The sequence below is a fragment of the Rhinoderma darwinii genome, chromosome 6, assembly GCF_050947455.1.
Source record: "Rhinoderma darwinii isolate aRhiDar2 chromosome 6, aRhiDar2.hap1, whole genome shotgun sequence".
NCBI classification, from domain to species: domain Eukaryota; kingdom Metazoa; phylum Chordata; class Amphibia; order Anura; family Rhinodermatidae; genus Rhinoderma; species Rhinoderma darwinii.
Genome location: NC_134692.1, coordinates 41,579,578 through 41,600,457, shown reverse-complemented (window position 1 = coordinate 41,600,457; position 20,880 = coordinate 41,579,578). Strand labels below are relative to the sequence as shown.

Genomic DNA, 20,880 nt, shown 5'->3' with positions numbered 1-20,880 from the left:
CGTGTGAATCCGGCCTTAGGGTATGTTCACACAGAGTATTTTCGGCCGTTTTTTCGGGCCATGAACGGCCCAAAAAACAGCCGGAAAATCGGAAGCAGAGCGCCTCCAAACATCTGCCCATTGATTTCAATGGGGAAACGGCGTTCTTTTCAGACGGGGCGTTTTTTACGTGGCCGTTTTTCAAAAGTGCATGTTACTTCTTCAGCCGTTTTTGGAGCAGTTTTTCATAGACTCTATAGAAAAACAGCTCCAAAAACGGCTGTTTAAAATGCAGTGAAAAACGCAACTTTAAAACGTCTGAAAATCAGAAGCGGTATTCCCTTGAAAACAGCTCCGTATTTTGAGACGATTTTTATTTTGTGTGTGCACATACCCTAATATGTCACCCCAGTGCTGGATTTACTGCTGTATAATGTCCTCCATGTTGCTGCTGCTGCTTTATATATATATATATATATATATATATATATATATATATATATATATATATATATAATGTGATAGAGAAAGGAGAGCAGAATTCTCTTCTTCTCTGTGTGCTGTGTATAGAAGACATGATAGCCGTTCGGCTCCATCCACTATCTCAGAGAAAACAGAGAAAGAGAGAGAGAAAGAGAGAGAGAAAGAGAGAGAGAGAGAGAGAGAGAGAGAGAGAGAGAGAGAGAAAGAGAAAGAGAAAGAGAAAGAGAAAGAGAGAGAAAAAGAGAGAGAGAAAAAGAGAGAGAGAAAAAGAGAGAGAGAAAAAGAGAGAGAGAAAAAGAGAGAGAGAAAAAGAGAGAGAGAAAAAGAGAGAGAGAAAAAGAGAGAGAGAAAAAGAGAGAGAAAAAGAGAGAGAAAAAGAGAGAGAGAAAAAGAGAGAGAGAAAAAGAGAGAGAGAAAAAGAGAGAGAGAAAAAGAGAGAGAGAGAAAGAGAGACACTGCAGAGGGGAAAACTGTTAAAAAAAACGTATTCTGCATAGACATCTAAAAAAGTTAGGTGCGCTTTAAAATATTCTTTCAAGTTGCACCAAAGGAAATAATTTCAAGCCAATATGTATTTAAAACAGTCATCACATTCTATGATATCGATTTCAGATTAAAGAAATATTTCTCAAATACAGACGTGGCCGGTTTCAGTTCACATCTTGCTTGGAATATGTCGATTAGCAAGCAGTGATAGTATAGAATACTTTTTAATTTTTGCTGCTTTCCACGTTGTACACAATGCACAATGTAGTGCCGCAGACAAAATAACAACAGTGCGGAATTTAATGACATATTCCCTGCAAGTCAACACAAATTGTTACATGAGAATAAAAGCCGTTTCCTGAACAGAGGGTAGAAATATAATCTTCACACACAAATTAGCTGTGATCCAATGCTCGGCATGTTGGTGCAGGTGCCAGCAGAGTAGCGTGGGCGTTTAAATACCGACTGTGAAATAAAAACCTAAATTACAGTTAGAAGTGGCTCATTCATCTGACAGCAGCAGTAAAAGCTTGTGAGAGTGCAAATATTTTAATAGTGTCACATGCGGCTTGTTTGGCCTTTACTATAAGGGGATGTAAAAAAAGTTTACGTCGACGTATACAGAGAACACGAAGTGGGATATTTATCAATGTTGTGAGTCCCTCCTTACCATGGGGCCAGGGTGTCCAAAATCACTTAAGGGATTTGGTCAGGTCACTACAGAGACACCGGTGTTAAGGCCCATGTATGCAGGGCCTGCGTTAGGGGGGGGGGGGCAAACTGGGAAATTGCCCAGGGGCCCCATTCTCTTAGGGCCCCCTGCCAGTGGCTGCTACGGGAGGGAGGTGGGGGGGGGGGGGGGGATCAATAGCGCAGTCGACTTATTATTGCCTAGTCTGAAAAAAAGAAAAATAGTTCAATAACAAAATAAATGTTTTATTGTTGGGAAAACTAAGGTATGGCCCTGTTCACACAGAGTCCAAAATCACCCCCCATTGATTTCAATGGGAGGCAGCGGCTTTTTTCTTTTCTTGGGCGGATCGAACTTGTTTTCATAAACGGGTCCTTTCTTTTGCCTGCTCTTTCTTCAAGCAGTTTCTGCCTCTGACCTCCCAGAGGCGCTCGTTTGAAGCATTTTTGTTTGTTTTTGAGGCAGTTTTTGAATTAGACTCAATCGCCGCGGGCAAAAGATGCCGCAAAAGATTTAAAAAGAAAAAGGATCAAACAATGCTGGAAAGTCAAAATCTGCCTCAAAATTCCGGACGTGATTTTGAGGCAGATTTTTTCATGTGTGAACAAGGCCTTAGGGTATGTGCACACACACTAATTACGTCCGTAATTGACGGACGTATTTCGGCCGCAAGTCCCGGACCGAACACAGTGCAATGAGCCGGGCTCCTAGCATCATACTTATGTACGATGCTAGAAGTCCCTGCCTCGCTGCAGGACAACTGTCCCGTACTGTAAACATGATTACACTACGGGACAGTTGTCCTGCAGCGAGGCAGGGACTCCTAGCATCGTACATAAGTATGATGCTAGGAGCCCGGCTCCTTGCACTGTGTTCGGTCCGGGACTTGCGGCCGAAATACGTCCGTCAATTACGGACGTAATTCGTGTGTGTGCACATACCCTAAGGGTGCGTTCACACACAGAGTTTTCAGGCGTCTTTCGGGGGGGTAAACGCCTCGAAATACGCCTGAAAAAAGCTAGCTAAACACCTACATTTGCCCATTGAATTTAATTGTTTTGGGAGATTGTTTTTCATTGTGTCACTAGAAAAACTGGTCCAAAAAAAGTCTAGAAAAACCCCCTAAAAAATGTCTGAAAATCAGAGGCTGTTTTCTCTGAAAACAGCTCCGTCACATTCAGCCGGTTTTTACTTTGCACGCGACCATACCCTTAGGCCTTATTCACACAAACGTGTGCATTTTGCGCACGCAAAAAAACACAGCGTTTTGTGCGCGTTGCACTTCCGTGTGTCATCAGTGTTGGCTGCGTCATTTTACGCATATGCCATGCTCATGACACGCGGTTTTGAAGTTTTGAAAAATAAATGAAGGAAGTGCTTTTATTTTTTCCTTCATTTCTTTATCTCCCGATGCGCGACACATGGAAGTGCTTCCGTGTGCGATTATCACGCACCCATTGAATTCAATGGGTGCATGATGCGCAAAAAACGGCCAAGTATAGGACATGTCGTGAGTTTTACGCAGCAGACATATGATGCATGAACGGCCCCATTCACTAACATAGGTCCGTGCGACGCGCGTGATTTTCACAGACGTAAAACACGTTCGTGTGAATATGGCCTTAAAGAGGCTCTGTCACCAGATTCTCAAATCCCTATCTCCTATTGCATGTGATCGGCGCTGCAATGTAGATAACAGTAAAGTTTTTTGTTTTTTTTAAAACGTTCATTTTTGGCCAAGTATGGGTCCGTAGTTCCACGGTGAGGCCGTGACACCTAGCGTCATAGATAACTATGATGCGAGGAGCCCGGCTCCCTGCAGTGTGTTCGGTCCGGGAAATGTGGCCGACATACAGACCGTATATCACGGACCGAACACGCTAGTCTGAATTAGGCCTAAGCATGAGAAAGAGGGATGATTTATTAACGCAGAACACATCCCCGACTATCATCCGCCCATGCACACAATGAGAAACATTTATCATTTAAAAAAATCAGAGCGGCTTCACCAGATCTTTGCCTTCATTGTTTAAACAAAACAAAAAAAAACGTACAGATGCTAATTGATTGCTACGGAGTACTCGGCTCTTTTCCCTTCCACTGGTTTTCATAAATATTCCCCATTATTGGGATGGGGGATGTAATAATTTGGCATTTCCTCCCTTATCTTCTCATATAAAAAATGGTTGCAACAAAGAACTTTTGTCCTAGATGGGCTGAAATCACTGGCCTGTCCAGCAAACTAGGCAATGAACGAAGAAAAGAACTGTACATAAGATGCGTATGATAAACCCACGGGAAGACAAATAGACAGCGCATTGTGTTGTTTTTCTTAGGAATTACATTAATATGTTTATAGGGGATTAGTATGCAACATGTTAAAATAAGCCACAAAACAATCATAAATCATAAGGATAGCGCTCATTAGTGAAGAGCTTCAAGAATGATCTTAAAGGGAACCCGTCACATTAAAAATGCGGTTCGATCTGCAGACAGCGTGTTGTAGAGCAGGAGTTGAGCAGATTAATTTATAGTTTTGTGGGAAAATATTTGGTATAAATTGTAATTTATTGATCTAAACCTCTGCTCATTCTGGGCTTAGGAGTCCAGTGGTGGCCTTAATGATCGAGAGCCTTCCCTGTATAAGCGTGCATACATAGATAGCTGTCAATCACTGTATAAGACCGCCCACTGGACTCTCAAGTTCAAAATGAACAGAGGTCTCGATCAATAAATTACAGTTATACTGAGATTTTCCCTCAAAAATATATAGTAATCTACTCAGTTCCTACTGATCTACAACATGCTATGCTGCCTGCAGATCGGACCTGGAACGTGACCGATTCCCTTTAAAGGGGTTGTCTATCATGGTCACACACCAATCAAGAGAATGGGGATCCCGCGTCCCACATTATTAACAATCAAGCTGGGAGGAAATGTGGAGTGTGGCGTGTCGGTAGCCAAATCCAAGGCCAATGAAAATTGTAATTGCTAGGCCACGAAGGAAAAAAAACAACTAAATGATATTCAGGCAACATTTCATTTTCAAATTTGTGTCTGAAACAACCACAAAAATGTACAGGTTGCCTCGCTGCAACAAGAGCTGCCAGTGTTACCACAGGTCAATACTGTCATCACTCATCAATACTGTTATTACCCCTAGCCTCAAAAGTAGAATAGTTGTAAAGCATAAAAAATAGGACCAACGGCGCTGCACGGATGGACAGCGGAATGGACGACTTAGATAAACATAAAGCAAAATCTAATGGAAGGGCTACGCGTTTCAACACCGAACTGGTGTCTTCATCAGGCCAGTTTACGATAAGAATTTGTTGTCCAAGGGATAGTTGTAAAGCATAAAAAATAGGACCAACGGCGCTGCACGGATGGACAGAGGAATGGACGACTTAGATATATAAATCAATGTTTTATTTTGAAAAAGTATATATTTTTTTAAAATGTTTACTTTTTGAGATACAGCTTCTGTTCATCATGGATACATAGAAGTTGTATCTTGCGGTCAAGGCCGAATCAGTCAGGTCAGCGGACTGATGGCTTCGGTGAGCACTGGTCTTGCGTCTCTGACACGCGGGATCCAGCTATTATTGATCACATCTAAGTTCAGATTCACGCAGAACCATAGCACTCCTCTAAGCCGTCAGACTCGCTGACCTGACGGATCCGACTGTGACCGCACAAGATACAGCTTCTATGTATCAAGGATACATAGAAGCTGTATCTCAAGAACGAAACGATTTTTTAATAAAACCAAATTCAAAACTTTTTTAAAATTAAATATAACAATTTATTAAATAAAAAAAAAGCCTTTCAAATCTGTTGTACCTTCCATACAGTTGTAGGCTCTGTCTTCCTGAGTGGTCTTATATTTGATATATTAAACTTTCACTACAAGACCCCTGTACAAATGAAGATTCAGCGGCCCGCATACCATGAAGAACACACAGATTTAGAATATGAGGCGTCACCACAGAGCTCCGGTATTCCCCTCGAGCAATGTGATCCTTTATGAGAGCCGGATTTTCCATAAAATGTTTAAATATCTTGACATTACAATGCACATTACTGCATACAGCGCTACAAAGTATGACATTCCCGAGCCCCTGTGTAGTACAGAATACAACATAACTTATGTTGGAACTCGGCATCTAAGCAGGCAATTTCCTGTTTTTTTTTACTAATGTTAGACATTGTAAACTTAGACCAGGTAGTGAGAAGATGCGCCAAATTTATCTCTGTAGTGCATGCTGTATGATAAATTTGGCACATCTTGCTAGACATATTAGACACTATTCTCTTCCTTATACCACCTCTTGGTTGGCTACATGTTTTTTGCACCAATTTTGGCATACAATGGTGCATTTTAAGCCATGCCTCTTTCCGCTATGAACGCCCTTTCCATTAAGCCATGCCTCCTTGTCACACGCGGCACAAAAAGTGTCTAAAACAGTTAATAAATTGATGCATAGCATGTGCACCACAATTCTGGCTAAATTTCAATAGTAAATCTATCTTATTTAGACTGGTCTATTGCATCTTGTAATTTCTCTTGAACATATGTAAAGGTATAATTTGCATAATAAGGTTTAATCTCCCTATTATATGGGTAGTCCCAAAATCATAAATGATCACCTATCTACAAGATAGGTGATCATTTTATGATTACTGGGGGGCCCCACCGCTGGGACCCTCACCGTGGGTTCTGAACCCACAGATCATCCTCACTGCTCAACCGCAGTGAGGAGGAGCTTGAATGGAGCGGCACGACCATAACTCCCAGGCAGCACGCTCCGGTCACTTTCACCTCAAAACCATCTCTAGAATCCGCCCTTTTCTTACTGTGGAAATAACCAAAACTCTCATCGTCGCTCTGATCCACGCTCGTCTTGACTACTGCAACTCATTACTAATTGGTCTTCCCCTCACAAACTCTCCCCTCTCCAATCTATCCTCAATGCAGCAGCCAGGCTCATCTTTCTGACCAACCGCTACACCAACGCCTCTACCCTCTGCCAGTCACTGCACTGGTTGCCCATCCCTTTCAGAATAAAATTCAAACGTATTACTCTCACCCACAAAGCTCCCCACAGTGCTGCACCTCCTTACATCTCCTCCCTCATCTCTGTCTACCACCCTACTCACGCTCTACGTTCTGCCAACGACCTTAGATTAAAATCCTCCATAATCCGAACCTCCCATTCCCACCTCCAAGATTTCTCTCGTGCTGCACCAGTTCTCTGGAATGCGCTACCCCAGAAAATCAGATCAATTCCCAATATCCACAGTTTTTAACGTGCCCTGAAAACACATCTTTTTAGGCAGGCCTATAACATTCTCTAATCTGACTCCTTTCCCTGGCCCCCCTTTTTCATTAGTCATGAGGACTTGACCCCCACATTCAGCGGTATCCCCCACACTCCTTGCACCCTAATGCACTTCATGTCTGTTATATACAGATACTGGCGGGTGACCGGCTCATGCAGCTTTATGTTACCACCCCATGTGTATAAAAGATGGCTGGACCATTGTACTGAACAAGCACTTGATATGGTCTGTACATGTTCCTTCTGAATTGTAAAGTGCTGCGGAATATGTTGGCGCTATATAAAGATTATTATTATTATTATTATTATTATAACTGTTTGAAGTTACAGGCCAAAAGCATGAGGCTCAACTACGGCCAGGTGGGGTGACAAGTCCCCGTCTAATTTCTGTAAGGTGCAGTGCTGTTATGGGGACCTTGTGTCACTCCAAGTAACCAAATACATCAATTCCCACAGCCATATACGCCGCAATTCAGCAAGTACACATGGATGTAGATGGTGATTCAAATCTACATAATGTCTCCATGGCAACACTGCACCTAACAAACAGAAGGGGACAGAATATATTATTAGTACAACCTCCGGCTTCAACCTGTAACTTCCATAAATTATATCTCAGCATAGAAGATATTTTTATTTTAAAAATCCTCTTTAATGGAATCAACAATAAGTTGGCAAACACAGATAGGGGCGTAATTATAGGGGGTGCAGAAATAGCAGTCGCACCAGGACCCTGGTGACAGAGGGAGCCCATCGGCCCCTCTGCCAAATAAGACACCAGTAATAAATGTCACATTGTCGGCGGCCCCTACTTACATTGAGACCAAGGAGATTCAACTTACACCTTTGCACATTGTAATTACAGAACAAATTTAAAAGGGATTATACAGGATTTTTAAATCTATAACCTATCCTTAGGATAGACCATCAATGTTAGATCGGTGGGGGTCTGGCTCTTAGCAAACCCACCAATCAGCCGTTTAAAGGGGCCGCGGTGCTCGGCTTCATTGTATACATTGATTTTATTTTTGTTCGTATTTGCACACGCGGTTACGTTCGGAGCGGCTGTGCAAGGTAGTGCAGCACTGTCCCATTCACTTGAATGGGACAACGCTGCAATACGGTGCAGTACAAGCGCCGCAGCCCTTTTAAACAGCTGATCAGCGGGGGTGCCGTGAGTCGGACCCCCACTAATATCCAACTTTTTTTTGGTTGCTGTAAACTAACAAAGTAAAGGAACGGTATACACCAGAAGGGACACATGTAGCCCGGCCTTGACGAGGTTCGTCCAAGAGGAGTGTGAAATCCACGCCGGCATGAAGTTTTGTGGCAAATCAACGTAGATTTTTTAAACGATAATATGTGCACAGTTTTTTTCAGATAAACAACAGGACAGTGGCAGCTACATGTGCCCCTATCTAAGAATACGTCCTCTACAAGTTGGTCCTGTGTTTTATACAAATGTTACACATGTTTTTTTGTAGTCAAAGCTATACTTGACAGTCTAAAAAAAAAAAAAATCACAAGAGAAGGAACTTTTTGACTTTCTAACACTCATTTCCCTACAAAACTTTCCACACCCGCCCAAAAAATGCATTCCTCTACATTTCCTCAAGTTATGTAAACCAAACCACACATACAATAGAGGTAATATTTAGGTGTCCAGCGACACAAATCCACATAATTTACACAATTATAAGACAAAAAACAGAAAATAAAATACATGTCCCACCACTAAGTGTATGGAAAACTTCAACTTAAAGTGTAACTAAACTTTCAAAAAACTTCTGACATGTCAGAAGTTTTGATCGGTGGGGGGTCCGAGCACTGAGACCTCCACCGATCACTAAAACAAAGCGGCAGAAGCGCTCGGGTGAGCCACTTCATATTGGATTGGCTTTTCTCGGAGAGCCGAGCAGTTAGTGTACGAGCGCATAAACTTTCTATTGAGCCCAGGGACCAATTGCTCAGCTTTCCGAGAAGAGCCGATCAGAAACCAAGCGGCTCAGCGCTCACCCGAACGCTTCTGCAGCTTTGTTTTAGCGATAGATGTCAATTAATGGCCGACAATCGGGAAAAACTGTTGGAATCATAGGTTTCGACTGACAAATGACGCAGAATACCAGTCATGCTAAGTCAATGAAGAAAGCCGTGAATAAATATGCAAGAAAGTGATCAGTATTATGCGCCTTGCATTCATTCATCAAATAGTCATCGCCATTGACCTCAATAAGAGAATCCCAGTCTATAAAAGAACGGACTGCGGAAATGTCATCCCACCGATATAATGGGATAAACGGCAGGCCGCGATCTGGACAAAATCCAGACCCAAAGTACAGAATTTACGACTGTCAATACATTTACTGACAGAAAATCTATTAGTCATATTGCACCTTTCAGTAAGAGATACGGATCCATCACAAACATGATATTAGTGCATAAAGGGCCTATTATTCCAGAGAATTTTCCAATTTTGGTTCTTTATTTTTCCATTCATGGTCCTCACGTATCTTTTTGCTTCTGTATTGTTTTAGATCAGTGGCCAGATGTTACATTGTAGTGATTTTGTGAAATCCTGAGCACACAATATCGTTGAAAACCAAATAAATCTGCAATATGCCCTAACCCCTTGCAGTTTTGTTGCATGTTTTTCAACGGTTAGCGAGACTGGATTCACACACAGCGTTTTTGGTGTTTTTTTGTCAATTTTTTTTAGTGCAGTCAGAATTTACATTAATGTCTATAGTAAAATATTTGTGGCAATTTTGTAGTCAGTGCCATTTTTTTTTTTTTTTTTTTTCAAACACAGCATGCTCTGGATATGGCATTTTTTTTCAGCCATTTTTCCCATAGGCTTCTCTATAGGACTTCAAAAAACGCCAGACAAAAAGCATGTACAAAATGATAAATGAAAAACGCGTGTTACATTGAAATAACGCTAGTATTTTTTTATAAACATTTTTTAAAAGTGGTACACATTGCCAGAAAAAAAATTGTGTGTGAAGAGGCCGAACAGCGGCATAAAAAATTGGTGTTAAAACCTTTCCGTAGAAAGCATGTCTACTATGTTGCGGATATTTACTGTGGATTTCACCGCTTCAATGTATTGGGTAAATTCTGCCGTACAATTGACATAATTGTTGCAGATTTACGGCAAAATCCGCTGCAGATTTCTTCAAAGTGTGGAGGAAAATAAGTTTTTTTTGCTATTGGAACACTCTTCAGGGAAAAGGGACATACACAAACAGATATTTCCCACGTGATTTTCCTTAGCGAACATATATTCTATTTCGGAGGATAATAAAGTAGCGTTTAATAGCAATAGTCGCAAAAAATAAATAAATGGGGCAGATTTACATTGAACCACATAAAACCACGTCACACACGTGACCAGGAGACCTAGGACTTAGGACTGTATGACGTCTCAATGACCATCTGCCAACGAGAACTGAATAACAGCTGAAATAAATGGCGCAAGATGGTGCGACACCTGCAGATCACCTTTGAGCACTGCTCTTACTGACACAGAGGTCCAGGCTGGACACATGACAGCTGTCAGATAGTTAAAGGCTCCCGGTCCTGGGGAATTAGACATAGAGAGGATAAGGAGACATTGGTGGCCATGTATTAATACAGTCACTTGTATGAATTGGATCATCGGTTCACATTGTCGCGGTCGGTCTGTGCGCCATGTTCCTCAACATCACAATACGGTGCCCACTGTGAGATGATCGTGTGTGTATATGGCTATTATGACAGGTCTACCTGGCCGCTTTATGTATTTTTGCCATAAAGAAATGGCGCATAACGTTAAATATATCGCTTTATGTTGTTTAATTAGCCACGCCCCTTTTGAAAGGAAGAAGAAAAAATGTCAGCACACTGGCACAATCTTACATACCTGTGCCATTTCATGAATGGTGACATGTTGGTACATGGGTATAGTGGCATCATGTTTGACATGTTACCATTATGTCAGCTGCCATGTAGAACTACAAATCCCAGCATGCTATGAAAGCAAAAAGGCTGAAGGAGTGATGGGACTTGTAGTTCCACAACACAGATGAGCCGGCTCTGCATGGTTTCCTGCTCCTACCTTCAGACAACTCCAGCTCCAGCTCCGCGAGGCTCTCCCGTATCTCCACAGGCAGCGACTCCAGGATTGCACATCCCCCTCTCTCCGCCATCCTAGTGCCAGTGTCATACGCCCTACAGCGGCAGGCGACTATCCTCCACAGCGCATACCCGGAGCACAGACCCTGCTGTGTCTACCGGGCCTCTCCTCTGACCTCAGTCCTGAGTACCAGTGCCTCTCCGATCCTCTATCACGCCGGATCGCCTACTCTTCTCCTTCCCACCAGCAAGTGATCTATCCCCCCAGCTTTCCAGCCTGCACTGGTCAGGCCTCTCCTCTCTCCTCCGCTCCCATCCCCATAGGACCGGCCTGGGTGGCGGTAACGCGCTTGGGAGCGGTCCGGGCACGCGCATTCGAGAGGAAAAAAAAAAGGGGGCGTGATTGTTATGGAAGCTGGGAATCTGCCTGGTAACAGCACGGGGCGGGGCGCCGTCAACGTCACGGGAGCTCATTGAGAACTGCTGCTAGACACGCCTGCAACGCGCGTTCTCGCCTTCAACCCGGCATCCCTGTCACAGCCCAGTTATTTTGTCATTGGTTACAACGTAAGTCGCCGATATCCAATTGGATGAATAAAGACACGCCTACACACGTGCTGAGCATAGACGCTAGCGGCGCGTCACCCGAATGTGAACATGTGTGTAGTGCAGATATGATACACACAGACGGAGTGCAGACAGGACTGGGGTGCTAGAATTGCATTTACATCATGGACGGGCAGCATGTAGGCAGAGACTGCTCTATGGTAAGATACAGGCCTCCCGTGCCTAGTACTATAGATGTTAGAACTATAAGTCAGCAAAGTTTCCAGTTGGAGGTCTTGCTGCAACATATCGTCCCACACAAGTAATGACAGTAATAGATAGGCCATGAAAATTGCTAGAACTAGATGATTACATCAGGCACAGCGCCCCCATAACATCAGCCACTGCGGCTCCCATAACATCAGCCACTGCGACCCCCATAACATCAGCCACTACAGCCCCCATAACATCAGACACAAATCTCAAATTAATCCTGGCTAGCAAACAAGACAAACAATATTGTGATATCACAATACAACACAACTAGGGCTTTGTTTACATCTGCGTTGTGACATTCCGTTGTTCTGCTTTGTCAGAGGGGCCGAACAAGGGAATAACGGAACCAACTGACTTTAATGGTGTTTTGTCGGTTTCCGTCGTGGTGTCCGTGATTTTACCAGACACAATAGTTCAGCATTCTGCGCTATTGTCTCCGGTAATCTCTGCCGGATCTGAGACGGAGGCCCCTAATGGAGCCTCCAACGGATGTGAACGAAGCCTAAGCTATAAAGATAAACGCTATTGTGACAACATCACGATAGAAGACAGTCAAGATTTAACCCCTTGGATACAGCCATTTTTTGGATTTTCATTTTTGTTTTTTCCTCCCTGGCATGACGTTTTTATTTTTCCATTGATCTAGCCGTATGAGGACTTGTTTTTTTTGCAGGACAAGTTGTAGTTTTTCTCGGCATAGAATTTATTTAATGGGCCATATAGTATACTGGGAAAGTGGAAAAAAAAATTCTTTGTGGGGTGGAATGGGAAAAACAGCGATTACACCTTTATTTTTGGGGTTTTGTATTTATGACGCGCATCGTGCAGTAAAAACAATATGTTAACTTTATCGGGTCAATACGATTACAGAGATACCAAACTTCTACCGATTTTATTCATGTTTTACCACCTTTTTAAAGAAAAACAATGTTAATAACGAAAATGTACACCACGAAATTTTTATTTCCTGGAGTCCGTAGGCAGCGCAACACATGGGTTTTAGTCCCCTAGGTACAATCAAGCAGAGACAGGTTAATTAGCAATAAGCATTAAACAATTAAGGACTTCCCCTATAAGGCCGGATTCACACAAGCATGTGCGTTTTGTGCGCGCAAAAAGGTCCGTGTGTCATCAGCATATGATGCGTGATTTTCGCGCAGCCGGCATCATTATGACACTCTGTTTTTATGTTTGTAAACCGAAAAGCAGGAGGTGGTTTTCTGTTTTCATTCATTAATTTTACTACTGTTGCGCGAATCACACACAGCACCCGGAAGTGCTTCCGTGTGCCGAGTGCGATTTGCACGCACCCATTGACTTCAATGTGTGCGTGCAGCGCGAAACACGGCCAAATATAGGACATGTCGTGAGTTTTACGCAGCGCACTTACGCTGCGTGAAATTCACTGACCGTCTGAACGGCCCCATTCAGTAACATAGGTCCGTGCGACGCGCGTAAAAATCACGCGCGTAGCACGGACGTATAACACGTTCGTGTGAATCCGGCCTTATAGGGGAAGTCCTTAATTGTTTAATGCTTATTGCTAATTAATCTGTCTCTACTTGATTGTACCTAGGGGACTAAAACCCATATGTGTTGTGCTGCCAAGGACGATCAGGAAAAAAATAAATTGTCACCACATTCTGAGAGCCATAACTTATTTTTATTTTTTTGCTGTCGATTTAGCGGTGTAATGACTTATTTTTTGCGGAGCGAACTGTAGTTTTTATTGGTACATGCGACTTTTTGATTACTTTCTATGCTATTTTTTTGGGGAGTTAGGGTAACCCAATAACATCAATTTGGGCGTTTTTAATTTTTTATTATTACGTTCACCAAGCGGGTTAAATAACATTATATTGTAATAGTTCCGACTTTTACGGATGCGGCAATACCAGTTTTGTTAATTTTTATATATTTTTTTTAACATTACTTTAGGGGGAAAAGTTTTTTTTTTGTTTTTTTTTAACTTTTAATATGAAAAAAACTTTATGTAACTGTATTTAACTTTTTTTTTTTTTTATAAGTCCCCTTTGTCAGTATAGTGATATACATTAATATTGCAGTATATCATTAAAACAATCTGTCTCCTATGAAGCCCTGCCGGAGTACAAAGATGGCAGACCTGGGGGCCTTCATTTGGCCCCCAGGCTGCCATAACAACCATCGTCACCCCGCAGTCGCTGTGGGGACGATGGCATGTTGGAGGGGGCAGCCCCCTTATTTTAATGGCTTAGATGCCGCGATCGCTGTTGACCGCGACATCTAAGTGGTTAAACAGGCAGAACCTAAGTGATCTTCGATTCCGCCCATTGCAGTTGGGTGTCAGCTTTAACATACAGTTGACACCCACTTAGCATGGAGCTTGCTCCATACAGTTACATGACATGTCACCAAGGGGTTAAAAACTAACTACTGTGATATCACAATAGAAGGCATCAGGCACACAAACGTGTTTTTGCGTCCACAATTCACCCGCAAATCTGCGGCTGAATTGCGGACCCATTCATTGCTATGGCACCATGCACACGACTGTGGTTTTCACGGTATCTTCCAGGAGCGCAAATATGAGCCGCAGAAACTCTGGACATGTCTTATTATGGCCCACAAATTCGCTACAGACTTGCCTATAGAAGTCAATGGGCCCGTGGAAACTGCGGATACACCTCCATGTGACATCTGTAATTTGCGGAAGTGTTGCTAAGCGACAATGGGAAGTCAGCATCATTGTTTTCCTTGCACTTTTTTTTTATATGATCCGTGTGTCATCCAAAAAATACGGATGACATTTCATCCACAAAATACGAACCACTTTTGAGGAATTTGCAGACCAGAAAAACACTACGGTCATGTGCATGAAGGCTTAGGCCTCATGCACACTACCATAGTGGTGTGCACGGCCGTGATTTTCGGCTCGGACGGCCGCAGCAAGAGAGTCAATCGCGGGCCGTGCACATGGCCTCGTGCTTTCATTTCTATGAGCCTGGACTGCAAAACACGGCCGTAATAAGACATGTCCTATCTTTTTGCGGTCTGGGCTCCTGGGCAATGCACGGACCGTGGAAGCCACAGTCGCGTGCATGGGCCCATAGAAATGAATGGGACCGCAATTCACCCGCAGATTTGCGGGTAAATTGCGGCCGCAAAAACACGTTTGTGTGCATGCCGCCTTAGTCTTGGAATAAAAACTACCAATTTTGTGACATCATCACAATGGAACAGAGCCAAGGTTTAACGGCAAACAGTATTGTGACATCATCAAAATTGAATCCTGCCTAGGTATAAAGACACACACACTTTATTGTGACATCATCACAATGTAATAAAAAAAAAAAGACTATTCCGACATTATCATAATAGAAAACAGCCAATGAGTAAGGACAAATACTATAGTGACATCAACACAATGGAACCCTTCCTAGGAAAAAAAGACAAATTCAATTGTGACATCAGAATGGCACACACCCAAGGTCTAAAAACAAACACTATTGTGACAACATCATGATATAACAATACCTAAGAAAAACAGAACTCTGATCATTGGCTGTGTTCTATTATTAGGATGATAAATCTCCATAGCTTGGTTGTGTTCTATTATTATGATGTCACAATAGATTTTGTCTTTATAGCTTGGTTTTTCTATATTGTGATAATCTCACAATAGTGTTTGTCTGAATACCTAGACAAGGACGAGCATTATTGTGACATCATCACAATGGAACAGAAGTAAGATATAAAAGAAAACTCCTATCGTGGCATCATTAAAATGAAACATGACTATAGTAAAAAGAAAAACAGTATTGTGATATCATCATAATAGAAAAACACCAATGAGTAAAGAGAAATACTTTTGTGACAACAGTACAATTTTATATAGCAATAAAAACAAACTCCATTGTAACATCATAATAATAGAATCCTATTTAGGAACAAAGTTAAACATTATTGTAACACTATCCCAATGGAAGTCTGCCAAGAACAACTCTGTCTTCATTCCTAGGCAGGATTCCATTCTGGTAATGTCAAAATAAACACAATTGTGATATCTTCACTATGGAACAGAGACAAGGTTTAAAGACAAATACTATTGTGACATCTTACTAAAACAATACTTAAAGAGGCTCTGTCACCACATTATAAGTGGCCTATCTTCTACATAATGTGATATCGCAGGACCACTTTGTGCTGACTACATGAATGGAGAGAAGTGTAGGACACTGATTGGTCACTGATTGGTCAGCGTCATACACTTCTCTTTACAACGCCCACTTGGTCAAAAGCTAAAAAACGCCCAGTTGGGCACGAAGAAAGTCATTAGCATAAAGCTAAAATAGGTCGTAACTCCGTCTAAATAAAAACCACTGCTGTAATGTACATTACAGCGCCGATCACATCATGTAGGAGACAGGACACTTATAATGTGGTGACAGAGCCTCTTTAAGTTGGAAGGGAAACAGTGCTCTACTGTGCTCCATCTTCTTTGCACCCACAGATCTTGTGCATGGGCATCCCGGCCCCCATTTGACGCATCCGATGTGAGGATGTTCGTAGTCTGATGAAGAAGACACTTGCCTGGGAAGTAATTCTTGAACCATCATGTTAGGTCTAGAATGGAGTTGGATCTGAGTAGCATGATCTTGTCCAGAGTTTCTGGAATTCGGGACCATTGTCTCAGAATGTATTGCTGTAGCCTCCTGATGTGGGCTTTGGCCCATGGACCGGCGTTTATAGAGGAAGTGAGCATGCCCAAGACTGACATAGCCGTACGGATGGAGGTTTTTGGCCGTGCCATAAGAGCTCGGACTGCCTTTTTGCGGTTAAATATCTTCTCTTGAGATAGACAGAGTAATCGTTGAAGAATCTATATTGCAGCCAAAAGATTTTCTTCTGGTAGGAGGAACTAGGGAAGATTTCTCTTTGTCCACCAGAAACCCATGATTCTGTAGAGCAGACAGAGTATTATTGTCATGATCTAAGAGTATGTGGACCCACTAGGCCACTCCGCCGTAGCGAAGAGGTAGCCGGCCAAATCAGTCTATGCAAAAGTCTGTACAAGTTCGTAGCACAAGGGTACCTGAAATAGTCCAGATGGTGGCAGCGGCTCTGGCACGAATGGTTGTAGGTGCAGCAGGTTGCGCCAGACGTGGCGAGTGACAACTGGTGCAGTAAATTTCGCCAGACGTGGAGGGCGACAACGTGTGCAGCAGGACACGACTCCAATCACTAAACAGGCTCAAAAACAATAACACAGCACGGGATACAGGTAGCAGGGCACGGGAACACGATAACACTAAGGAACCATTTGCAAGACACATGGGAATTACAAACAACGCTCAGGTAAGGATCAAAAGGGCAGGGGCCTTTTTATAGTTCAAGGAGATCGGAGCATAATTTTCTCAACAAATAAAGGGAAAAAAGAACCCCAACATTTGTAAAGCAATTTCTCCAGAGTATGGCAATATCCCATATGTCGTCATAAACTGCTGTTTTGGGCACACGGCAAAGAGCGCCATTTGGAGCACAGATTTTGCTGGATTGGTTTCTTGACACCATGTCAATTTTGCAAAGCCCCTAAGGTACCAATATAGTGGAAACTACCCAAATAGGACTCCATTCACAAAACCGCAACCCTTGAAGAATGCATCTAGGGGTGTAGTGAGCATTTCGACCCCCACACGTGTTTCATAGATTTTATTAGAATTGGACAGTGAAAATAAAAAACAAAAATTATTTTTCTTCAATAAGACGTAGCTTTAGTTCAAAATTTTTCATTTTCTCAACAAATATAGGAGGGAAAAAAAAACCCCCAAAAAAACCACCCCAGCCTTTGTAAAGCAATTTCTCCCGTATGTGGTCATAAACTGCTTTTTGGGCACACGGCAGGGCTCAGAAGGGAAGGAGCGCCATTTGACTCTTGGAGTGCAGATTTTGCTGGATTGGTTTCTGGTCGCTATGTCACATTTGCAAAGCCCCTGTGGGACCAAAACAGTGGAAACCCCCCAGAAGTGACCTCATTTTGGAAACGACACCCCTCGGTATTCACCTAGGCGTGTAGTGAGCATGTTAACCCCGCATGTGTTTTGCAGAAATTAGTGTGCACTCAATGTTGCAGAGTGAAAATGGGATTTTTTTCCATAGATATGCCAATATGTGGTGCCCAGCTTGTGCCACCATAACAAGACGGCTCACTAATTATTATGCTGTGTTTCCCAGTTTTCAAATCACCCTACATGTGGCCCTAATCTTTTGCCTGGACATTCGACCAGGCTCAGGAGTGAAAGAGTACCATGCGAAGTCGAGGCCCAATTCGTCAATTTACAGTATTGGTTCACAATTGCAGAGGCTCTGATGTGAAATAAGAGAAAACCCTGAGCAGTGACCCCATTTTGGAAACTACACCCCTCAAGGCATTTTTTCACCCCACTGGTCTTTTCCATAAATGAACGCGCTGCGGACGGTCTAAAATAAAAATGGCAATTTTTCCCTAGATATGCCATTTTAGTGGCAAATATGTTGTGCCCAGCTTGTGGCACTGGAGACACACCCCCCCTCCCAAAATTTTTGAAGAAGGTTCTCCCGGGTATGGCGATGTCATATATGTGGAAGTAATCGGTTTGGGCACACTTTAGGGCTCAGAAGAGAGGGAGCGCCATTTGGCTTTTGAGGCATAGATTTTGCTCGGTAGTGGTTTTGTTTGGATTTTTACTGGTATTTCAGTTTATAATGTGGGGGCATATGTAAACTGGGCAGAGTAGATCAGGGGCATAGTCTGGTGGTATAATAATGGGGTACAAAAACACAATAAAATAATCCAGCGATATTTGTTACGCTGTGAAGCCATTTCTGCACAGGCCGGCGTCGCACTGATAAATGGTGTCTTTACTTATCCCCCTTTTGGTTCACACTCCGCACCTTTGCCGTTTGGGGAATTTTGCTGGGAAAGCTTTGTCCTGGTATAATACGGGCACCTTCTCTTCCAGCAGATATGTTTGTGCCCTCCACTTCCTGGTTCCCTAATTTAAGGGCCTTGACAAATCGCATCTTGAAAGAGGAGCAATGTTCCCCTGTGATCTGTACAACTGCATATTTTTTATTTCCTGACTTATTGGAGCCCTAACTAATTTTATTTTTTCATAGACGTAGTTGTAGGAGGGCTGTTTTTTTTTTTTTTTTTTGTGGGACGAGCTATAGTTATTATTGGTACCATTTTGGAGTACATTCGACTTTTTATCCTATTTTTTTTTGGGAGTCAAGGTGACCAAAAACAGCAATTCTGGTAATTTTTTTTTTTTTTTTAAGTACAGCGTTCACCATGCGGTATAAATTACAGGTTAACTTTATTGTGCGGGTCAGTAAGATTCCGGCAATACCTAATTTATAGCACTTTATGTTTTACAAATTTTTGCACAATAAAATTACTTTTGTAAAAAAAGAATATATTTTTTCTGTTGCCATGTTGTGAGAACCATAACTTCAATTTTTTCGTCAACAGAGCTGTAGAAGGGCTTGTTTTTTTGCAAGACAAGCTATAATTTTAATATGTACCATTTTTGGATACATTTGACTTTTTGATCACTTTTTATTAAAATTTTTGTAGGGCAAAGTGACCAAAAAACAGAAATAGTCATTGTTTTTTACGTCGTTCACCACGTGGAATAAATAACAATATTTTTATAGCTCAGGCAGTTATGGTCGCAGCGATACCAAATATGTATGGTTTATTATTTTTTTTTTCAATAAAAGGACTTGATAAGGGAAAAAGGGCGATTGTAAAAAGTAAAATAAAAGAAATAAAATAAAAAAAAACAACTTTTATTTTTACTTTTTTTCCACGTCCCACTAGGGGACTTGAAGGTCCAACTGCCTTGTTTTTTTCTCTTATACATTGTACTATGTAGTGAAATGTATTCGATCAGTTGTTCACTGACAGCAAGCCGATTAGACTCCGCCTCCGGACGGGGTCTAATCGGCTTCCGTAATGGCAGAGCAGAAGGCCATTGTTAGGCCTCCTGTTGCCATAGCAGCAGTCCTGCAACCACATTGCAGGGCTGCCGATCTACAAACCTCTAAGATGGAGCAATCGCTGCATCTAAGGGGTTAATGGCAAGGATCGGAGCTAGCTCCGGTTCCTGCCGTTCAGGTGGATGTCAGCTTTAACATACAGCCGACATCTACCGCTGAGGACACCGGCTCCGCTCCTGAGCCGGCGCCAACAGAAACCTTTTAGGCCCCGCCCTGGGGCAGGGCCTGAACGGCTTCCATTCTTGGCAGACTGGATGGCCAGTAGTAGGCCTCTGGTTGCCATTGCAGTCACCAGGGCAATTTCGTTGCTGGGGTGCCGATGAGCTGCAGACCCCATAAATGCAGTGATCTCTTTTGACTGCTGCATTTAAGGGGTTAAGGGCAAGGATCGAAGCTAACTTCGGTCCCCGCCATTACCGCAGGGCGTCGGCTGTAACATGTGGCCGACACCAGGTGTTGATGACACAGACTGCTTCTGAGCCAGTATCATCCATTTGTCGTATAGATACGGCAAAATGCGGGAAGCACTAGCTTTCCATGACGTATACATACGACAAATGTCGGGAAGGGGTTAAATCGTCACATGACCGCCGAGGCCAGCAAATGGCTACAGCATCACGTGACCACTGCCGTAGGATCTGGGGTCGGAGCAGCAGTGAACAGACTGTCGGCGCTGGAGGAGGAAATGTGGGGGACGTGGTTTCAAATGGTGACCGTGTTAGTTTATCTTAAACCCTCCCCTGCCCTCCTGTAAGATTTGAAAACTCCCGGACAACCCCTTTAACCCCCATAACAATAATTGGAATTTGTAAATAGTCCAAATGATCAGATCCATTAAATGCAATTGATAGTTATCGGAGCAACACGCACACATATACGGATTACAATTACTTTATTAGCTTAGATCCTTGGGTGTTGGAGGTGATCATGTATAAATTCCAA

General features: G+C 42.7%; 2 protein-coding genes across 10 annotated transcripts in view; one reads left to right on the top strand and one right to left on the bottom strand.

The window, feature by feature from the left end:
* The window catches only part of DIP2A (disco interacting protein 2 homolog A), an 85,491-nt gene extending 73,990 nt beyond the window's left edge, over nt 1–11,501 (bottom strand). For 3 of the 7 annotated variants that reach the window (XM_075829567.1, XM_075829568.1, XM_075829569.1), the window contains exon 1: nt 11,078–11,501. In XM_075829567.1, coding sequence (XP_075685682.1) covers nt 11,078–11,168 — 91 coding nt within the window. In that variant the 5' untranslated portion in view covers nt 11,169–11,501. The remainder of the gene's footprint in view (nt 1–11,077) is intronic. The other 4 variants (XM_075829561.1, XM_075829563.1, XM_075829562.1 and 1 more) reach the window with 2 other exon arrangements.
* C6H21orf58 (chromosome 6 C21orf58 homolog) overlaps nt 11,466–20,880 on the top strand; it is a 104,321-nt gene continuing 94,906 nt past the window's right edge. For 2 of the 3 annotated variants that reach the window (XM_075829571.1, XM_075829572.1), the window contains exon 1: nt 11,734–11,861. The gene's annotated coding sequence lies outside the window, so the exon portion shown is untranslated. Of the gene's footprint in view, nt 11,662–11,733; nt 11,862–20,880 lie in introns of those variants that run through there. The other variant, XM_075829574.1, reaches the window with a different exon arrangement.